Raw genomic sequence first — 16,232 nt, 5'->3', positions numbered from 1 at the left:
CGTTATTCCCAAACTGCTCGTCCAAAATCCAGGAAGGGAAGAGAATACAATTAATGGAAAATTTTGCATCATCATCATCATCATCAATTTATCATCATCGAAAACGTTACGTGAAGAATTATTAGAAATGAATCCCATGACTTTATATGAAAAAAGTAAAGAAACTTCTGTTGTGAATTCTTATTCCTGACAAAAAACAATGTTCTAGACGTGAAAGGGAAATAAGCGTACCAGAGCTATAGAATGCAAGGAATATTATTATTATTATTAATCATAGAATTATATAGCAGAAGGAAGCCATTCGGCCCATCATGTCTGTGCTGGCTCTTTGAAAAGAGCTATCCAAATCAATCCCACTCCCCCATTCTCTCCCCATAGCCCTGCAAATTTGTCCTCCCCAAATAATTATCGAACTTCTCTCTTAACAGTTGTTATCAAATCGGCTTCCACCATCCTTTCAGGCAATGCTTTCCAGATCCGCTGTGTGAAAAAGATTCTCCTCACCACCCCTCTGTTTCTGTTTCCTCAATCCTGGTACAATCCTGGTAAATCTCGTTTGCACCCTCTCCAATACCTTGACATCCTTCCTAAAGTGTGGTTCCCAGAACTGAACACAGGCCTAAATGGAACAAAGCAGGTTTCCATCTGCATTATCTACCAAAGCCTATCACACTGCCTACAGTATTGATTCCTTCCTCTAGGGGTAACATCTCTAGAGTATTGACATTTTTTCCATTGTTAAATGTTATTTTTAGATATAGCAAAAAAATCAACACAACAAAACTGGATAATGTAAAAAAAACTTTCAAAACTAATCATAATTAAACACTTTTCTAATTATAATTAAATACTCTGCCCCCACTCTTTGAAACTCCATCCCAAAATCCCTTTGCCTCAACTCCCTCCCTTGCCTCCTTCAAACCGTGCCTTCAGCCGCCCTCCTACCCCATCTGCCCTCCCTCATCCCAACCCTGCTCCCCAACGCTCGGTTCTTGATCCTTGACTGTTCAACACCTTGGGGCGTCCTTGTTGTTCTTGTTGTTTTCAAACAGCGTTGACAGAAAAGCTTAACGCAAACTATATTTATTGGTTTCAGTATTTGTAACACATCAGCATAAAATATCTGACATTACTAATAGTGCATAAATCTATCCAGTGAGTGAAATGCTGGACTCAGATGCAGCTGATTCAGACTGAAGATAAAGCTGTTGAGATAAATTAGCAAAAGATAGAGCAATTTGTAAAAAATATATGCCACCCATTACAATGAAAAATTGACAAGCTTCATACTGATTTATCTTCATTGCCTCAAAGAAACACTGCATTGCCACACTTAGCAAATGAGACCTTATTTTGCCTGGTAAATATTTTGAACCTTACAACTTCTGCATTGGGATTCCTGCAGTGAATGGAAACATTTTAATGTACGACAGATGCTCAGCACTTGACCACCAGCTGCATTGAGCACTTATTTTACCCGAACAAAGGTTGGTGTGCAAGAAGCTTTTCTCACATGTTTGTTGCACAGCAATAACAGTAATTTATTAACAGTATGGTGAAGTCAGTGCACATTGTACAATTAAAGAACATAAGAAAGTAGAGGATGAGAAAATGGTGTCATTTGCATAAAGGTGTTTCAGAGATGGACAATACTGACCAATGATGCACATTAATTCACCAAATGTCATAATACAAAGTTAATTCCATTTCAGTCATATTCCTACAATTTCTAGGGGAAATAAATTATATGGAAACGAATATTGATTAATCTATTGAAAGCGCCAATGGTAGTCTAGGAGAGCTCCTACAAAGCCCTGTCATTGCCATAAACAAGATAGTAAGTATTTGGACTAGCAAAACTAAATGGAATCATCTTTTGGTGCTCGAAAAATCATTTATTGGATCCTGTACCAAAGGAGAATAAAATTGATTTTACGATGAATGGTTGGTTCAAAAACAGTGTTATTTTTCGCATGTAGTTGTTTGTATCAGATCAATCAGCAAGTAAAATCTATTAGACGGACTGAAGCTCAGGCAAGTAACACAGACAGTAATTCATAAGAAATTCAGGTGTCTAGCAGATAGAAAATCTAAATCATCCACCGGCTGACACTTAATATTCCAATCTAGAAGATGTGGGTACAGGATCTCTCTGTTTCATACAAGATGTGAAATCTGATACATTCCCCATAGGTAATAATCACATCTGTCTGACAGCTAACACGCAAGTATTGATCACAAAAGGATTAAACTATTTGCAGTCCAACCCTATGGAAATTGTACAGGAAAATCTGCGAGCAAGGCACGATTTTAATGTTTTCAGTGTCAAGAATATAAGCTTCAAAAGATTCATGCTTGCACATGAATTAACAAAGTGTTTTGTACAAAAAGTGGAGTGGACTCAAAGCAGAGTTGGGACTGCTGAGAGTATAAATTGGAAAGAGTGATCTACTGATAACAAATGTTGATAATTAAGCTAAGTGGGTTAAGTTACGGAAGTTAACTTTGTAAAAGGTGTAAGCCTAAATTAACAATTGGGTTAAGAGAAGTTCAAGGAGAGCCTACCCCCTGTTGGGTGCTCCGCTTGACAGTCTCTTCTACATAAACAATCCTTTTGTACTTTCCACCTTTACCCTCTCTTCTTCCTCCTGAACTGTGATCTAGTCACCAAAGCAGACGGACTCAGAAGTCTGGCTACAGCAGTTTTTCCAATGACATTGCGCTGGAGCCCTGAAGTTGTATGTAAAAATGTGAAGTTTTACACATCTTCATGGTTTTAAATAGTATCAGTAATGACCATAAGAACCGGCTGCCAAACAGTGGGGTCCTTGAAGTTTTCTCTTCAGCCATTTGATATGCTAATACCTTCCTCATTAAAATCTGAAATTGAGACAGAAGAAGTGAGTGAAACGTTCCATTTGGTTGTTAAATAATAACCCTTACATTTGACACAGTGTCTTTCAGGAGGATATCTAAATAAAAAAATCCTTGCATTTGATATAACGCTTTTCACGTCTTCTAGACGTTTCAAAGCGCTTCACAGAATATACTGTAAAATGATTTGAGTGTATATTTGAGGGTGAAACACGGCAGCCAATCCCACAAACAGTTGTGGATTGAAGTGGCTAATTTATTATTGTTTTTTCTTCTTGAAGGATTATTATCAGGTGCGTGAAATAAGGAAACTTGCCCAAGGCTTTGCTTTGTCAAAGCACTTCCCAGGATACACTGTAATGTTTAGCGATGATGCACTTTGTAGGTGAATGTAGCAGCCAATTTGTGCACAGCAATATCCCATAAACAGCCATGAAGTGAAGTGAATGACCAATGTTTTCTCGGGGATTGTTGACGAGAAACTCCCTTCACTTTCTGAGTTGTGGCTTGGAATCTTTAACATCCACCTAAACAAGTAGACAGGTCTTTGGTTTAACATCTCACCCAAAGGACGCCTCATCTGAAGCAGTGTTATTAATAGTAATGTGGTTCGCTGCAAAAAAGTTTGGAATATGCTGAACTATATTTCTGAAATAGAAACAGATTTGTGATTTAAAAAATACATTAGCTATGAATAATCCCTGAGGCCATTTTGGTTTAGTTAAAGAGTAACTTGCACATTTAACTAACAATGAGAAACAAAATGGCCCTTTGTCGTGACAGTGTGCAGCAAAAAGACACGTTTAGCAAGATATAAAAAGCGAAATCTATTTGCTCGGCTTTGAACAGAATCAAATCGTACTGTTGTTAGGGATGTCTCTAAACTCTGTTACAATGGTCTGATTTGTTGCCTGTGTGAGACTGCCCTCTTTCTGTGCATTGTACTGCACAGAGTTCCATCAGCAATGCACAGCAAAACTGACGCCATGAAAACAAAAAGCCACACAGCGGTGGGATAAAGACGTGCTTTCTAACGCTGGTTTGAAATCTTAATTTTGCAATTTGAGACGATAAATTACATGGAACATCAAACCCATTTCCTGCTAAGACTACATAAAATTCAAGAGTGTTTTCGACAACACAATAATTAGACCAATTATTCACCTTTGATCAGGTGCCTCATTAGCATTCCATTCCAGACATGGAAATTTCCATGTATAGGTGACATACATGAATTTCTCAGTCTGGTTTGTATACTCTTAACCATGATGATGGGTTTCCATGTGTGACAGACATATGACTAACAAAAGCATTCTGTAATGCAACACTGCAGCCTTGATATCAGCACTAAACTCCAGTCTGCATTTCAAACAGCGTAATGTTTTTTTTTACTTTTAATCCACAGAAGCACAGTTTTAGCATTCTCTCAGCTACCAGTCTCACATCCAGGAGAATCAAGGAACCATCTTGCTAACTCTGAATCATCTCCTGCACCAAGATTCCTTGGAATAATAACATCCATCTCTCTTTCAAGGTTGCTGTCTTTATCATGGCTGTTGCCCTACAGATACTTTTGAGAATCTGAATCTGCAAAAGAACAGCATTGATTGTTCATCTGGGTGTCCAGGGCGGCCATGCAAAAATGGAAAATAGGCTATTAGAGAGAATAAATTAACGAGAGAAGAAAGAGATTGAGTTCATCGCGTTACAGTGGGAATTAGCGAGGTTTAAAGGATCATAGAGAAAGGGCAATGGTGTGTGTGAGAGGGATAATAGCCAGGGACAAGGGTAAGAAACACTGACTACATAAGATTTAGCAATAGATTAGCAGTAGGATAATAGGGGGAATAAAGAGTACAATACAATATAATTTACATTCATACAGCACCTTTAATAATAACAATAATCCTTGCATTTGATATAGCGCCTTATCAAGTCTTTCAGACGTCTCAAAGCGCCTCACAGAATATATTGTAAAGTGAATTGACTGTATATTTTGTGGGCAATACGCAGCAGCCAATTGCACACAACAGTGTCCCACAAACAGTCGTGGATTGAGTAACTAAATTGTTGTTATTATTTATTTTGAAGCGATTATTACCCCCAGAAAAGCGATCCGCCAATCGACTAACTAGGTAAACAGAGATTTGTGGAGTAAGGAACTTTGCCCAATGTTTCGTCCTACCCAGGAATCGAACCCAGGTCTTCTCACTTCGGAAGCGAGTGCTCTAACCACTAAACTATAGGACTCCACAGCAGGAGGATGTTTCAAAGCACTTAATAATGCTGACTGGGCACCGGAGGTGCGGGTGGGAGCAGAGAGGGGTGGGGAAAGATGACGTAGTTAATGAATTACATTTTGAGAAGTGCCTTGAACGAGGGGAGGGAGGGAGTTGCAGGGACTCTGGGATGGAGTTCCAGAGAGTAGGTGCAGCATGTCTGATATGGCAGATAGAACAGAGGACATGAAGCAGGTCAGCGCTTGCTGAGAAACGGGAACAGCCAGGTCGGTGTAAAGCAAGAAGGATAAGATATCTTATTAAGATCCTGTTAAGCAGGGCAAACATTTGCTGGAAGCTGTACATCTGCACCTACCTCATTTGAAGTCAAGCTGCTGTGGTGGTTTATGATCAGGTGCCAAACAGGGCCTCGAGGCAAGTGGCTGGTTTTCCAATCCTTGCAAAAATAAACAGCTGTGTGTGTGTGTGTGTAACACAGAAAGAGCATAGTTGCAAAATAGATCTTATTATGAAAAAATAGTTTATGTTGGATTTTCTATAGTACAGAATATCAATAATAGGTTTCCTACCTTTGCTTTTTCTGAAATAAAATCTTCACTCCGTTTCTTCTAAATGAGGCAGAGGAATAGATGGATGATATTTTGTTTTGCATTGTTATTCCTGATAAACTACAAATCACACTCTCTTTGGCCAGTCAAAATCTCTGAAGACATCACATGCAAATCCTTGCCTTTACTCTCATCAATAGCATTCAACCCCTTAGGAATTATGGCAACATAATCAGAAAGACTTATGTACCCGATATTCCCCAGCCTTTGGGCATATTGACTGGAGAGAATCTCAATGCAGAAGGCAGGTGAGCAGAACATACTTCAATACTTTGTTCCACTGAGCTGTATTAGGTGGTCTATTATTACTGTCCAAAGGCAAATAGTTTAGCAGTGCAGTAGGCTGTGTATCAGTCTGGCTCAGTTCATAGCACTCTTGCCTCTTAGTCAGAAGGTTCTGCATTCAAGTCCCATGTCGGTACTTGAAACTTACGTGCACCAGGCTGACCCTCCAATATAGTGTTCAGGGTGCACTGCATTGTTGGGGGTCCCGTCCTTGAAATGAGACGTTAATCTGAGGACCCATTTACCGGTTCAGGAGGAAGTTAAAGATCCCATGGCACTATTCAAGGACAGAAGGGAGTTTCTCCTGGTGTCCTGGCCATCAGTCCAACCTGATAAAATTGGTCATTCACTTCATGGCTTTTTTGAGGGACATTGAGGTGCATAAGTTGGCTGCTGCATTCGCCCATATCACACAGTATATCTGTGAAATGCTTTGGGATGTTCTCCCGACATGAAAGGTGTTGCATAATAATAAGGATTATTATTATTAATAAGGAAAATAGTATCAGTATTGGATTACAATTCTGAACGATATAAAGGAGAAGTGTATATCACACATAACATTTTATTAGAATACAATCATGATTCATGCCTGACAATATGATACAGTCAATTCTCATAAACTATGGTATTACAAAACTGACATCATTGTAAGGTTTCTCTTGCTTTGGTCTGAAGCTGATTTAGTCAAAAAGGAGCTTTTGCTGTGATGCAAAGAATGAGTTATGTGAGAACGATTCGATGGAGCAAACTGAAGTCAGCCACCTTCCCCACACAACAGAGGGAAAGTAGATTCAAAAGGAAGAGTCATTCTGGAGATACGTTAGAATAAGAAAAGGTGCCCAGTCTACTTTCAAATGTACCAAGACAGCAGGACAAGGGTTAAAGGTCCACAATTGTGAAGCAGTGTTTGTAGGTCTGAAACCAGGGCATATTTCCTGATATGGAGGGTGATTAACAGCTGGAACGGGTCACCAGCAAGCTAGGTAAGGATAGTGGACTCATTCAAGAAACAGCATAATACTGTAGATGGAAGACAGGAAGTTTGGTGGTCCATCGGTCTGGATGGATTGAAGGGCAGAATGGATTGAAGGCCTTTCTTCATCCAAACCTCTGCGGTGATCTTTGGCTAGAGAAGAGCAAGTGGTGAACAGAGCACAAAGGAAGGGAAAAGTAGAATGTACAAAACAAAGTGCTTTACCAGCTCTGGGGCTGCAGTCGTGGGCTTTGNTTTTTTAAGCTAAATCTTTTACTTTCAATAATACTTGGTTAAGTTGTAAACATCCACTTGCACCAGAAAGTGCAGATTTAATAAATTGTTTAAAACTTACTCATACTCGATTCCAGCCTCTTGGAGTGAGAGAAGGAATGGCTGGCAGCTGCTCCTAGGTACATGTATGTCCACAACAGTGGTGAGACCAATGGACGAGGGGCTGACAGGCTGCCATAAATCCACCTATAGTGCAGGAACCAACCTGTAATTTATATGTATTCGCTCTTATAGTTACAATATATAATATAATAATAATAATCCTTGCATTATGATATAGCGCCTTATCACATCTTCGAGACGTCTCAAAGCGCTTCACAGAATGTACTGTAAAGTGAATTGACTATATTGTGTGGGCGAAACGCGGCAGCCAATTGCACAAATAGTCGTGGATTGAATGACCAAATTATTATTATTATTATTTTTTGAAGGAATTATTACCCCCGGAAAAGTGATCCGCCAATCGACCAACAGCTAGGTTCCTACTTACTGCTGGGTAAACTGATGCCCATATGCGTCAGTGGCCACAAGACGCCAAAAATGAGGAAACCTAGATGTCGGATTGGAGCGCAGGGAAAAAGTCTTTAGATTTGCTACCAAGCCAATTAGGAATATGGCTGGTGCATGCTGCTTGAGCAGAAGAATGGTATCCCATAAATCCGAATGGAGAGATCAAAACCTCCTGCTCCTGCTGACCAGATGAAAGAAATGCCACGTACCCCACCCACCCAAACACAGGACGATTTGACAAATTGGCCCACCCAACAGTCTGAGATGAAGTGTCTGAGGAGGTTGGAGGCACGGCATTAGCAGACACTTGTGACACAACCAGAACGTGGCCATTTCCTGTGTCCAACTCCAAGCCAATCCAATAAAGGCAGAGGAGGAATTTTGCTTCAGAAATGTGTTTCAGAATAGCACAGTATAGTTCCAGGACAATAATACAGCACGGAAACAGGTCATTCAGCCCAACTAATCCGTGCAGATGTTTATACTCCACACTCCTCCTGTTTCTCTAACCTATACCCCTCATATTCACTTCTCCCTCAAGTTTTTCCTTAAATACATTCCACGACTAGTATGTTATGGGACTTGATTATGAATTGGTTAATGCGCCTTGTTTTCCTGAATCCCCGATTGCTGTAAATCATGTCAGTGAGCATTTTTTCTCTATAAGTTTGCCTTGGGTTGTAATTGAGGTGACTGCATACTTGATTTATTCTCATTTCTTTCTACCAGTTATAGCTGAGGCCTCATTATTTTTCTTCGAATGCTGCTGGGCTGCTTTAGTTGCTTTTAAACCTTTTCCCCGGTGCTTTGCACAGTTCTGTACCTGTTAAGCATTGTGAGCCACTAATTTGTTGCAACATAATATTTCTTTTTTTTAAAACGTACAGCAGCACTACCTATAAGATGGCATTTTCCTACAGCTGATGAAAATCCTAGACTGCAGTTCTGAAGGAAACAACTTTTGAAGACAGGAGGAAATTGGAAATTGTGTAATATATGTATACTGAGAATCCCAAATAAATGAAGCCAGTTGTAATAAAAACAAAATTAAGATTTTACTAGGGTGCAATAAAATAGCCCAATATTGGAAAATTTTGCCCCAAGCAATGGTTACTACAAAATTCAGAATATGCATTGCGAGTTGCTTTCTGGCTATCTTTCAAGCAGTTAAGTGAACTAACCAATTATCTGATATGCATTTGAGCAGAGTAATACTATGCGAACAAATAGTGAATTTTCAGTACCTAGAAATTGCTATGCAATTAAATAGAGTACGCAATTATCCGATATTCAATTAATAGGAATGCGCTGTACTTTATTCTCTTTAAAACTAAAACCAGCTGACATTTGCTGAGCTCTGTCTTTACTGTCTCGATAGAGAAACAATGGCAGAACTTTGCTCCGCCCAGAAACAGCCACAGTGGGTACGAGGCAAGACAAATTTACAATACAAATTGCTGAGGTGAGGTTCCATGGAAGGCTATTGTCCTGCGTTACTCCACCCAAGTGGCCATTGCTTATGTGCAAGCCTTGATAGTGAGTGTTGGCAAGACACCTGACTGTGGAGGATGTTACAGCAACTGTGAGCTCTCCCCACCCGGGGGCCACTCCAATGCATCACAGGTAGATTATGCTGTAGAGGGCCCAAAAGAATTATGGCTGGTTTTCCAATCCCCAACCCTTGGAAAGCTGGGGCTGATTTTTCCTCCTTGTATAGTTATGGCTGAAATGCAGCATGGACTGGAATTTGAACCAGTGAGTTCCTTGCCTGTAAACTGCAGCTCTATTCACGACACTGTTGGGATGCCCCCTACTGATCTTTTTTTAAAAAAAATAGAACAGACACGAGACTGTAGGTTACGAACTGTCCTTTTTTCAGAAGCTTTCTGCTCGCTCCCGATTCTACATCCCACTGTCTGCACTGGTTTCAAACAGTCCTCATGAAATCTTACACAAAAGTCATAAAGACTTATCACCTAACCAGATGACCTAATAGTATCCATCTCTATTGTGTAAGGATACTAATGTACAGTTACAAAATTAATCTCTCTGGATTGATAATCGCATCTATACTGAACAATACTGGAGCAAGCAAATGGCAGTCAGTTGATATTGCTAATCAAAGAACATTTTAAAGAAGCTTAGTTTTTTCCACTTTTTATTAGAAATCAAAAGCACAGTACCTACAAACCTTGAACATCTTCAAGGCTGAGACTGATAGATTTTAAAAAAAACAGAGGCATTAGGGGATATGGGGATAGGGCAGGTAATTAGAGTTAGGTCAGAAGATCAGCCATGATCTTATCAAATGGCGGGGCAGGCTCAAGGGGCCGAATGGCCTACTCCTGCTCCTAATTCTTATGTTCTTATGTTCAAACTGTATGTCTCCCTTCCTCCTGTCGTCAATAGAAGATGTTATAAAAAATATTACTGCTGGTTTCTGGACAGATTATAGTACAAAGCCATGCAGACCAAGGTACTTAAGAATTGCTTGTCTAAGATGATGCCAGTGAATCTCTCAAATAAGATTAGCTGTACTTTAAAGTCATCATTCGAGGGTGAGGAATGCCCATTTTTGGAGACCAAGAGTTGATAAGGTGTACATCATTCTATATGTGTGCTGATGCTGCAAAATACTAAGTTTTATTGCTTAGTGTGGTTGGCTCTTTGTATGTGAAACCTAAGTTTCCTTACCCACATGTCTCTGTTTACCTAGCTGTAAGTAGGAATACGGTTGTTAGTTGATTGGTGGATTGCTTTCCGGTGGTAATAATCCATTCAAAAATAAAATAATAATAATTTGATCACTCAATCCACGACTGTTTGTGTGATACTGTTGTGCGCAATTGACTGCTGCGTCTCCCTGACAAAATATACAATCAAAATCCACTCACAATATACACTGTGAAGCACTTTGAGACATCTCAACTACGTGATAAGGCCCTGTAGCGAATGCAAGGATTATTATTATTACACAACGTATTCTGAAAATTCAGCATGGCACAGATGAATTGCCCATCTAATAATGGTCTTAATTGCAGTTTTCAGCCCAACATGTATTGCTACTTTAAGTCTGCATTAGAAAATTGAAACCAACATCAGCATCGCCCAAATCAGAATTCAAGCCTAGTTTTGCATTTCCTGGATAGCGAGATGTTGTGTAAAAATGTCTCTAGTGGCTACTGTAACTTGCACATGTAGTGTTGGCAGCACAGATCAGCACTAGTTCAGGGGAATAAGGCAGTTTTCACAAGTTTGAGAATAGCTAATTACAGTTAGCAAAGTCAAGGAAATAGCCGTGAAATGGTGAAAAACAAATGAATAGCAAAAGGTTAATATAATAATAATAATCCTTGCATTTGATATAGCCCCCTATCATATCATCGAGATGTCTCAATAAATGTAATAAGAGAGCATCAGAAAACTGTAAATATTTTGCATTTTGGAACTTAGACTACAGATCTGGTTCATGAAAATTTCATGATAATAACAAAGGAGGAATCCTGTTGCTTTAGTGGAAGGAACAAGTTCAAAAGACAATGGAGTAGATATTCCTCCTGGGTCCAGGTTTACTCTATGTACTGCAGTTCTTGAGGCCATCCACAAGTTGAAAAATTCTTTATGTCAAAGCCAGTTTTCTATAAAAGTTGTTTCAAATCGATATTTTGGGCATTATGAAGTGCTACATGTCCTGAATACATGAACGCATTTTAATGAACCTTGGATGATACATAAACAGATCTAAATCTAGACTAGATTACATTCTTCTCCCTATATTTTTCTGCTACAACTGGGTTGAAAAAAAAGAAAAAAATGTAGCCCAAATGGTACCCTATGCACTGTGGCGAAAGCACCTTGGGATATAAGGTGCACCTCTTGCACGGATCCCCATGTATGGCATTCTGATTTGCAGGAACACTCCTCTGACCTGCGATTGCTGTGGACCAGAACTCTTGTGGTTCACTGTAACATACCCAGGGTTCCCTGCAAGAGACACACTTGACAACTCAAGGTACCACTGTAGAATTTTATGGTAAAAAAAACCAAAGTTACATTTGCACTGGCAACATTAAAATGTCTGAAAATGTTTCACAGGTAATTGCTGTCAAGTGTTGTGCCTATGTATTTGCAGACTAACATGGTAGCTATTTTGCACACAGAAATGTCCCAAGGATAGTCGTGAACTGAGTGTTCAATTTATCTAGAGGATTGCTGGCCAGGAGATTGGGAGAAACTCCCTTCTTCTTTTGAATAGTGTCTATAGACTCTTTAACGTTATCAGGAATAGGCAGACGGAGCTTTAGTATGGCACCTGTAGCAAAGGAGTTCTTTCCGAACTGCTGTTGAATGTTGAACTATGAGCTCAAATCTCGGCATGGGGTTGAACCTATAATTTTCTAACCCTAGGCAAGCCTCACTGAGCCAACCCATCGCTGTAGTTAAACGTCAGAGCTACAGAAATGTGCAATTAGTTATTCTTGCATTTTCAAAAAAACCTGCATTTTCTCCCCATTAAAAGCCAAGTTGTTACGAATGGACTATCAACCATTCCTATTGTCCTCTGCTTTACAACTGCGGTAAGGTATTGCGAGATCTGCTACAGATCAGCCAGATGGCAGGCTCCAATGACTTGTTTATCATTTTGATATTGTTGCAATATGAACACAGCACACTGCAATATCCTGCTGTGCTGTGGATTCAACCAAGTAAATAATGGGTCAAAGAAAACATCACACTGCAAGCAACACAACTTCCTCCCCAGCACTTTTTCAAAGATGCAAAATTCAATTGATTGTCATTCCGTTGATTTTTCTCCTGTGTAAGAAAAGTCTGTTAACAGGCCAGCGATGTGGAAACTGCTGCACGTGCAGGCTGACACCTGAGCCCACCCAGACCAGGGAAAGAACGGCAGACGGCGCCTCATTTATATTGCAGGACTGTCACCAACGGTAGGAGCCATGCAGTATAGATGCAGCACTCTCCTACCCAGTGGCGATCAGCATTTTTCCCAATTTAGGGGGAGCTTGACTGCAAATGTCATCCAAGGTTGAGGATAAAATACACGTCTCCCCATTCTTAGAACAGAGCAATTAAAGTGTTGTGGCACCAGGCCGCTATGTTGGTAATATTTCTATGCAGCTGTATACACACCTGCAACTCTGATTTGTTTTTGCTGTCGGTTTCCTTTTATCTCCTGGTGTGGCTGTCAGATGTGTTAGGCGGACTGACCAACAGTGACTTCTACTCTGGCAGATAACAGAATTATAATTATTGAGAATTGTGTCTTATCAAAGGCAGAGGGACAACTTCTATCCCTGTTTTGAAATGTGATCTTCCCCTTTCTTTCTCTCTTGTTCTGACATTCCCACCTCTCTCCCGCCACCTCCACTTCTGAATTACCTATTACATTTCATTCATTGATGCCACCAACCACATTACTTAGCATTTTCTGTATTTTAACACTTTCTCTTTCAAGTTCTTGTTTACTGTGCAGCAATCAATAGTGTGAAAATACTCTTATGTCGAAACATTCCAGGATGGCAGGTCATATGTTCTGCAATTTCCAAATCAAAAAGGTCTGGTACCAAAAATCACTCATCTTAATTTCGAATAAACCGAAAGCCCAAAAATAATGTTAAAATGCTTTTGTTTCAAATATTTAAATTCATAGCAAACACCACTCATCTAAACTTACTTGTACTAAAACAAATCTATTGTAACAAATCTGATGCTCCAATGCAGTGCTAGGGGAGGTGCTACTCTTTGGATGAGGTGTTAAACTGAGTTCTGATCGGTCTGTTCAGGTGGATGTTAAAGATCTCATGTCACTACTTGAAAAGTGAATGTGGTTTCTCTTGGTGTCGTGGCCAACTATCCCCCAAATAGAATTGGTCATTCACTTCATGGTTTATGCGATGTTACTGTATGCCATATTGCCTTTCAAAACACACACAGTGTTTTGTTTCAGTGTAAAACGTAGTCTCTTTACACTGAAATCCTATGAAGCGCTTTGGGATGTTTCGACAATGTAATAAATAATAATAATAATAATAAACTCTATATCAAATGCAAGGATTATTATATACCCAAATTCAGAGACATAGCTCTCAATATGGAAAATATTCTGTTAATCATTATCTACACCTCAAACCAAGAACAAGGATCTTTCCTGGATATTAAAACTTCCAGTGTGTTTGTGTTGGATGGGGAGGGAGGGTTGGAGGAAAGAGCAAAAGGAGTTTAACTTAATATCATGTCCACACTTGGATTGATCCAGGCAATTCCAACACATTATACAAAGGAACAGTCAGACTTTCTGTACTTTTGGTTGAGACAGTAAATTACAATGCAGAATATTATAATTAATAAGCAGGGCAACGTCTACTTTATCAAATGCATTTCTCACCATATTGCTATAAATAAATGTTAGCATCAATATACCGACAATCAAAAGCTTTTATTTCTCTCTTAAGGATATAATAGTAAAAAAGACAATATAATTAGATAATTATTTGGGGTGGACAAGTTTGCAGGGCTATGGGGCGAGAGTGGGGGAGTGGGATTGAATTGGATAGCTCTTTTCAAAAAGCCGGCACAGACACGATGGGCCGAATGATCTCGTTCTCTGCTGTATAATTCTATGATTCTATGAAAACTGAGTGTCTTACCTTTATATGGTCATTGATGTTCTTTAATGCCTCCACTTCTCCTTCACTTTTTGGAACTATTCGAATCACTTGATCTCTGTGTTTGAAAAAAAGGTGATTTTTATTTTGTGATTTTTTCTAAACATGCCGATTTACAAGTTTGGTTAAACATAGAGTTTACATCCCTCTATCTTTTACCTTTATTTTCTCTCTCCGTACAAAACTATCTATATTTTTACAAAAATAATGCACGTATTTATTGTAGTTTAAGATCCCATAGTACTACTGGATACAACGCATTTAATATTTTTTAGCTTTAGACATCTAGAGTGTGGTTTGTCACGTACTGTTACTATGGAGTCGACTATGCATGTATGTTACTGAAATTATTAATCCCAATATAAACATTTAATGAAACAATTGCTATATTTATAATAACAATAATTTTTTGGCAATCAGAGCATCATTTTTTTCTCTAACAAAGGAATATAGAAGGCTGGATAAAACAATTTTAGTCCATCTGGTTAGTCATGTATAGTCTAATTCAGCAATGGAAATAACTACAACATCAACAACTACTTGCAGTTATATAACAACCCTCATGTATGTAGAGCATGAATACTTTAAAGCGACTGTGCGTGACACCAAACACATCTAACACAGTTATTATGTTATAGCTGGTTTAGAAATGACATAATGCTGTTATAACATTTACGCTCCGATTTGCCGTTATATTTATTTATGTTTTCTGTTCCAAAATGCATTCCCCGGTATTTATCTACAATCGTATCCATCGGCCATTCTTTGGCCTGTGTGTTTAATTGCTTCAATTCTTCTTGAATCCTGAACTTCAGTCAATATAAAGCTGTTATCAATTAAGCTAATCAGATACTAAGTTGCATCTTGAAGGCATTTGACTACAACTTGAATTAAAGTTATTCCATAAACATAAGTCACTGGTGAGGCCACAATTTAAAGTTATTTTCCCTCACAGAAAAGTGGACTTAAGGAACAGATTTCCATTGAAAATGGTAACTGTGTCTTTAAACTGCTTCGAGGAAGACCTGGATGTGTATCTGGCTGGAGACGAGAGTGGAGGCTACAGGATAGGTGAAAACGGATACTCTACAACACACAATTATTCCATGCTTTCTGCTCTGCTAGCTAAACAGCATGAAATACATGGATTTTTATAGCACCTTATTAAGTCAAACAGCTTCACAGAAATTACCCTCAAGTACAGTGAGTGTTCTTTATGCCTGGAGGTCACGGATTTGTTAGTGTTCAAAATAAATGCTATGTGCCCCCTCGACCTCCCAAACCACCTCCTGATTATCCAATCCCCCTTTCGTGACTCCTATCTTCCCAATCTGCCAGCAAGGCACTCATCACACTGAGACGGCAGAGCAGGTAGCATTTATTTCGAACACGAATAAATCCGTGACCTCCTTGCAATAAGGAACACACACTGTACTTGATGGTAATTTCTGTGAAGTGCTTTGCAATGTGATAAAGAGCGTTCAATACTAATTGCGATTAGAAGTCATATATGGAGTCCTGTAGCTCAGTAGTTAGAGCTCTCGCCTCGCAAGCAAGAGGACCTGGGTTCGATTCCTGGGTAGTCAGGGCGAAACCTTAGGCAAGTTTCCTTACTCCACACACACAGACACGCACACACACACACACAAACATACACACACACACACCTCTGTTTACCTAGCAGTAAGTAGGAACCCGCTTGTTAGTCATTTGGCGGATCACTTTACTGGGGGTAACAATCCCTTAAAAAATAACAATT

At 39.3% G+C, this 16,232-nt stretch overlaps 1 protein-coding gene across 1 annotated transcript in view; it reads right to left on the bottom strand.

Annotated features, from left to right (window-relative positions):
• The window catches only part of cpa6 (carboxypeptidase A6), a 39,329-nt gene that overhangs the window by 13,053 nt on the left and 10,044 nt on the right, over positions 1-16,232 (bottom strand). Inside the window, exons 2-3 of the mRNA XM_007886898.1 lie at positions 14,456-14,531; positions 7,339-7,463 (exon numbers count right to left, since the gene is read on the bottom strand). Of these exons, the coding sequence (XP_007885089.1) occupies positions 7,339-7,463; positions 14,456-14,531 (201 nt within the window). The remainder of the gene's footprint in view (positions 1-7,338; positions 7,464-14,455; positions 14,532-16,232) is intronic.

This window comes from Callorhinchus milii, unplaced genomic scaffold, assembly GCF_018977255.1.
Source record: "Callorhinchus milii isolate IMCB2004 unplaced genomic scaffold, IMCB_Cmil_1.0 Scaffold2, whole genome shotgun sequence".
NCBI lineage: Eukaryota > Metazoa > Chordata > Chondrichthyes > Chimaeriformes > Callorhinchidae > Callorhinchus > Callorhinchus milii.
This window is presented reverse-complemented; position numbering and strand designations above follow the sequence as displayed.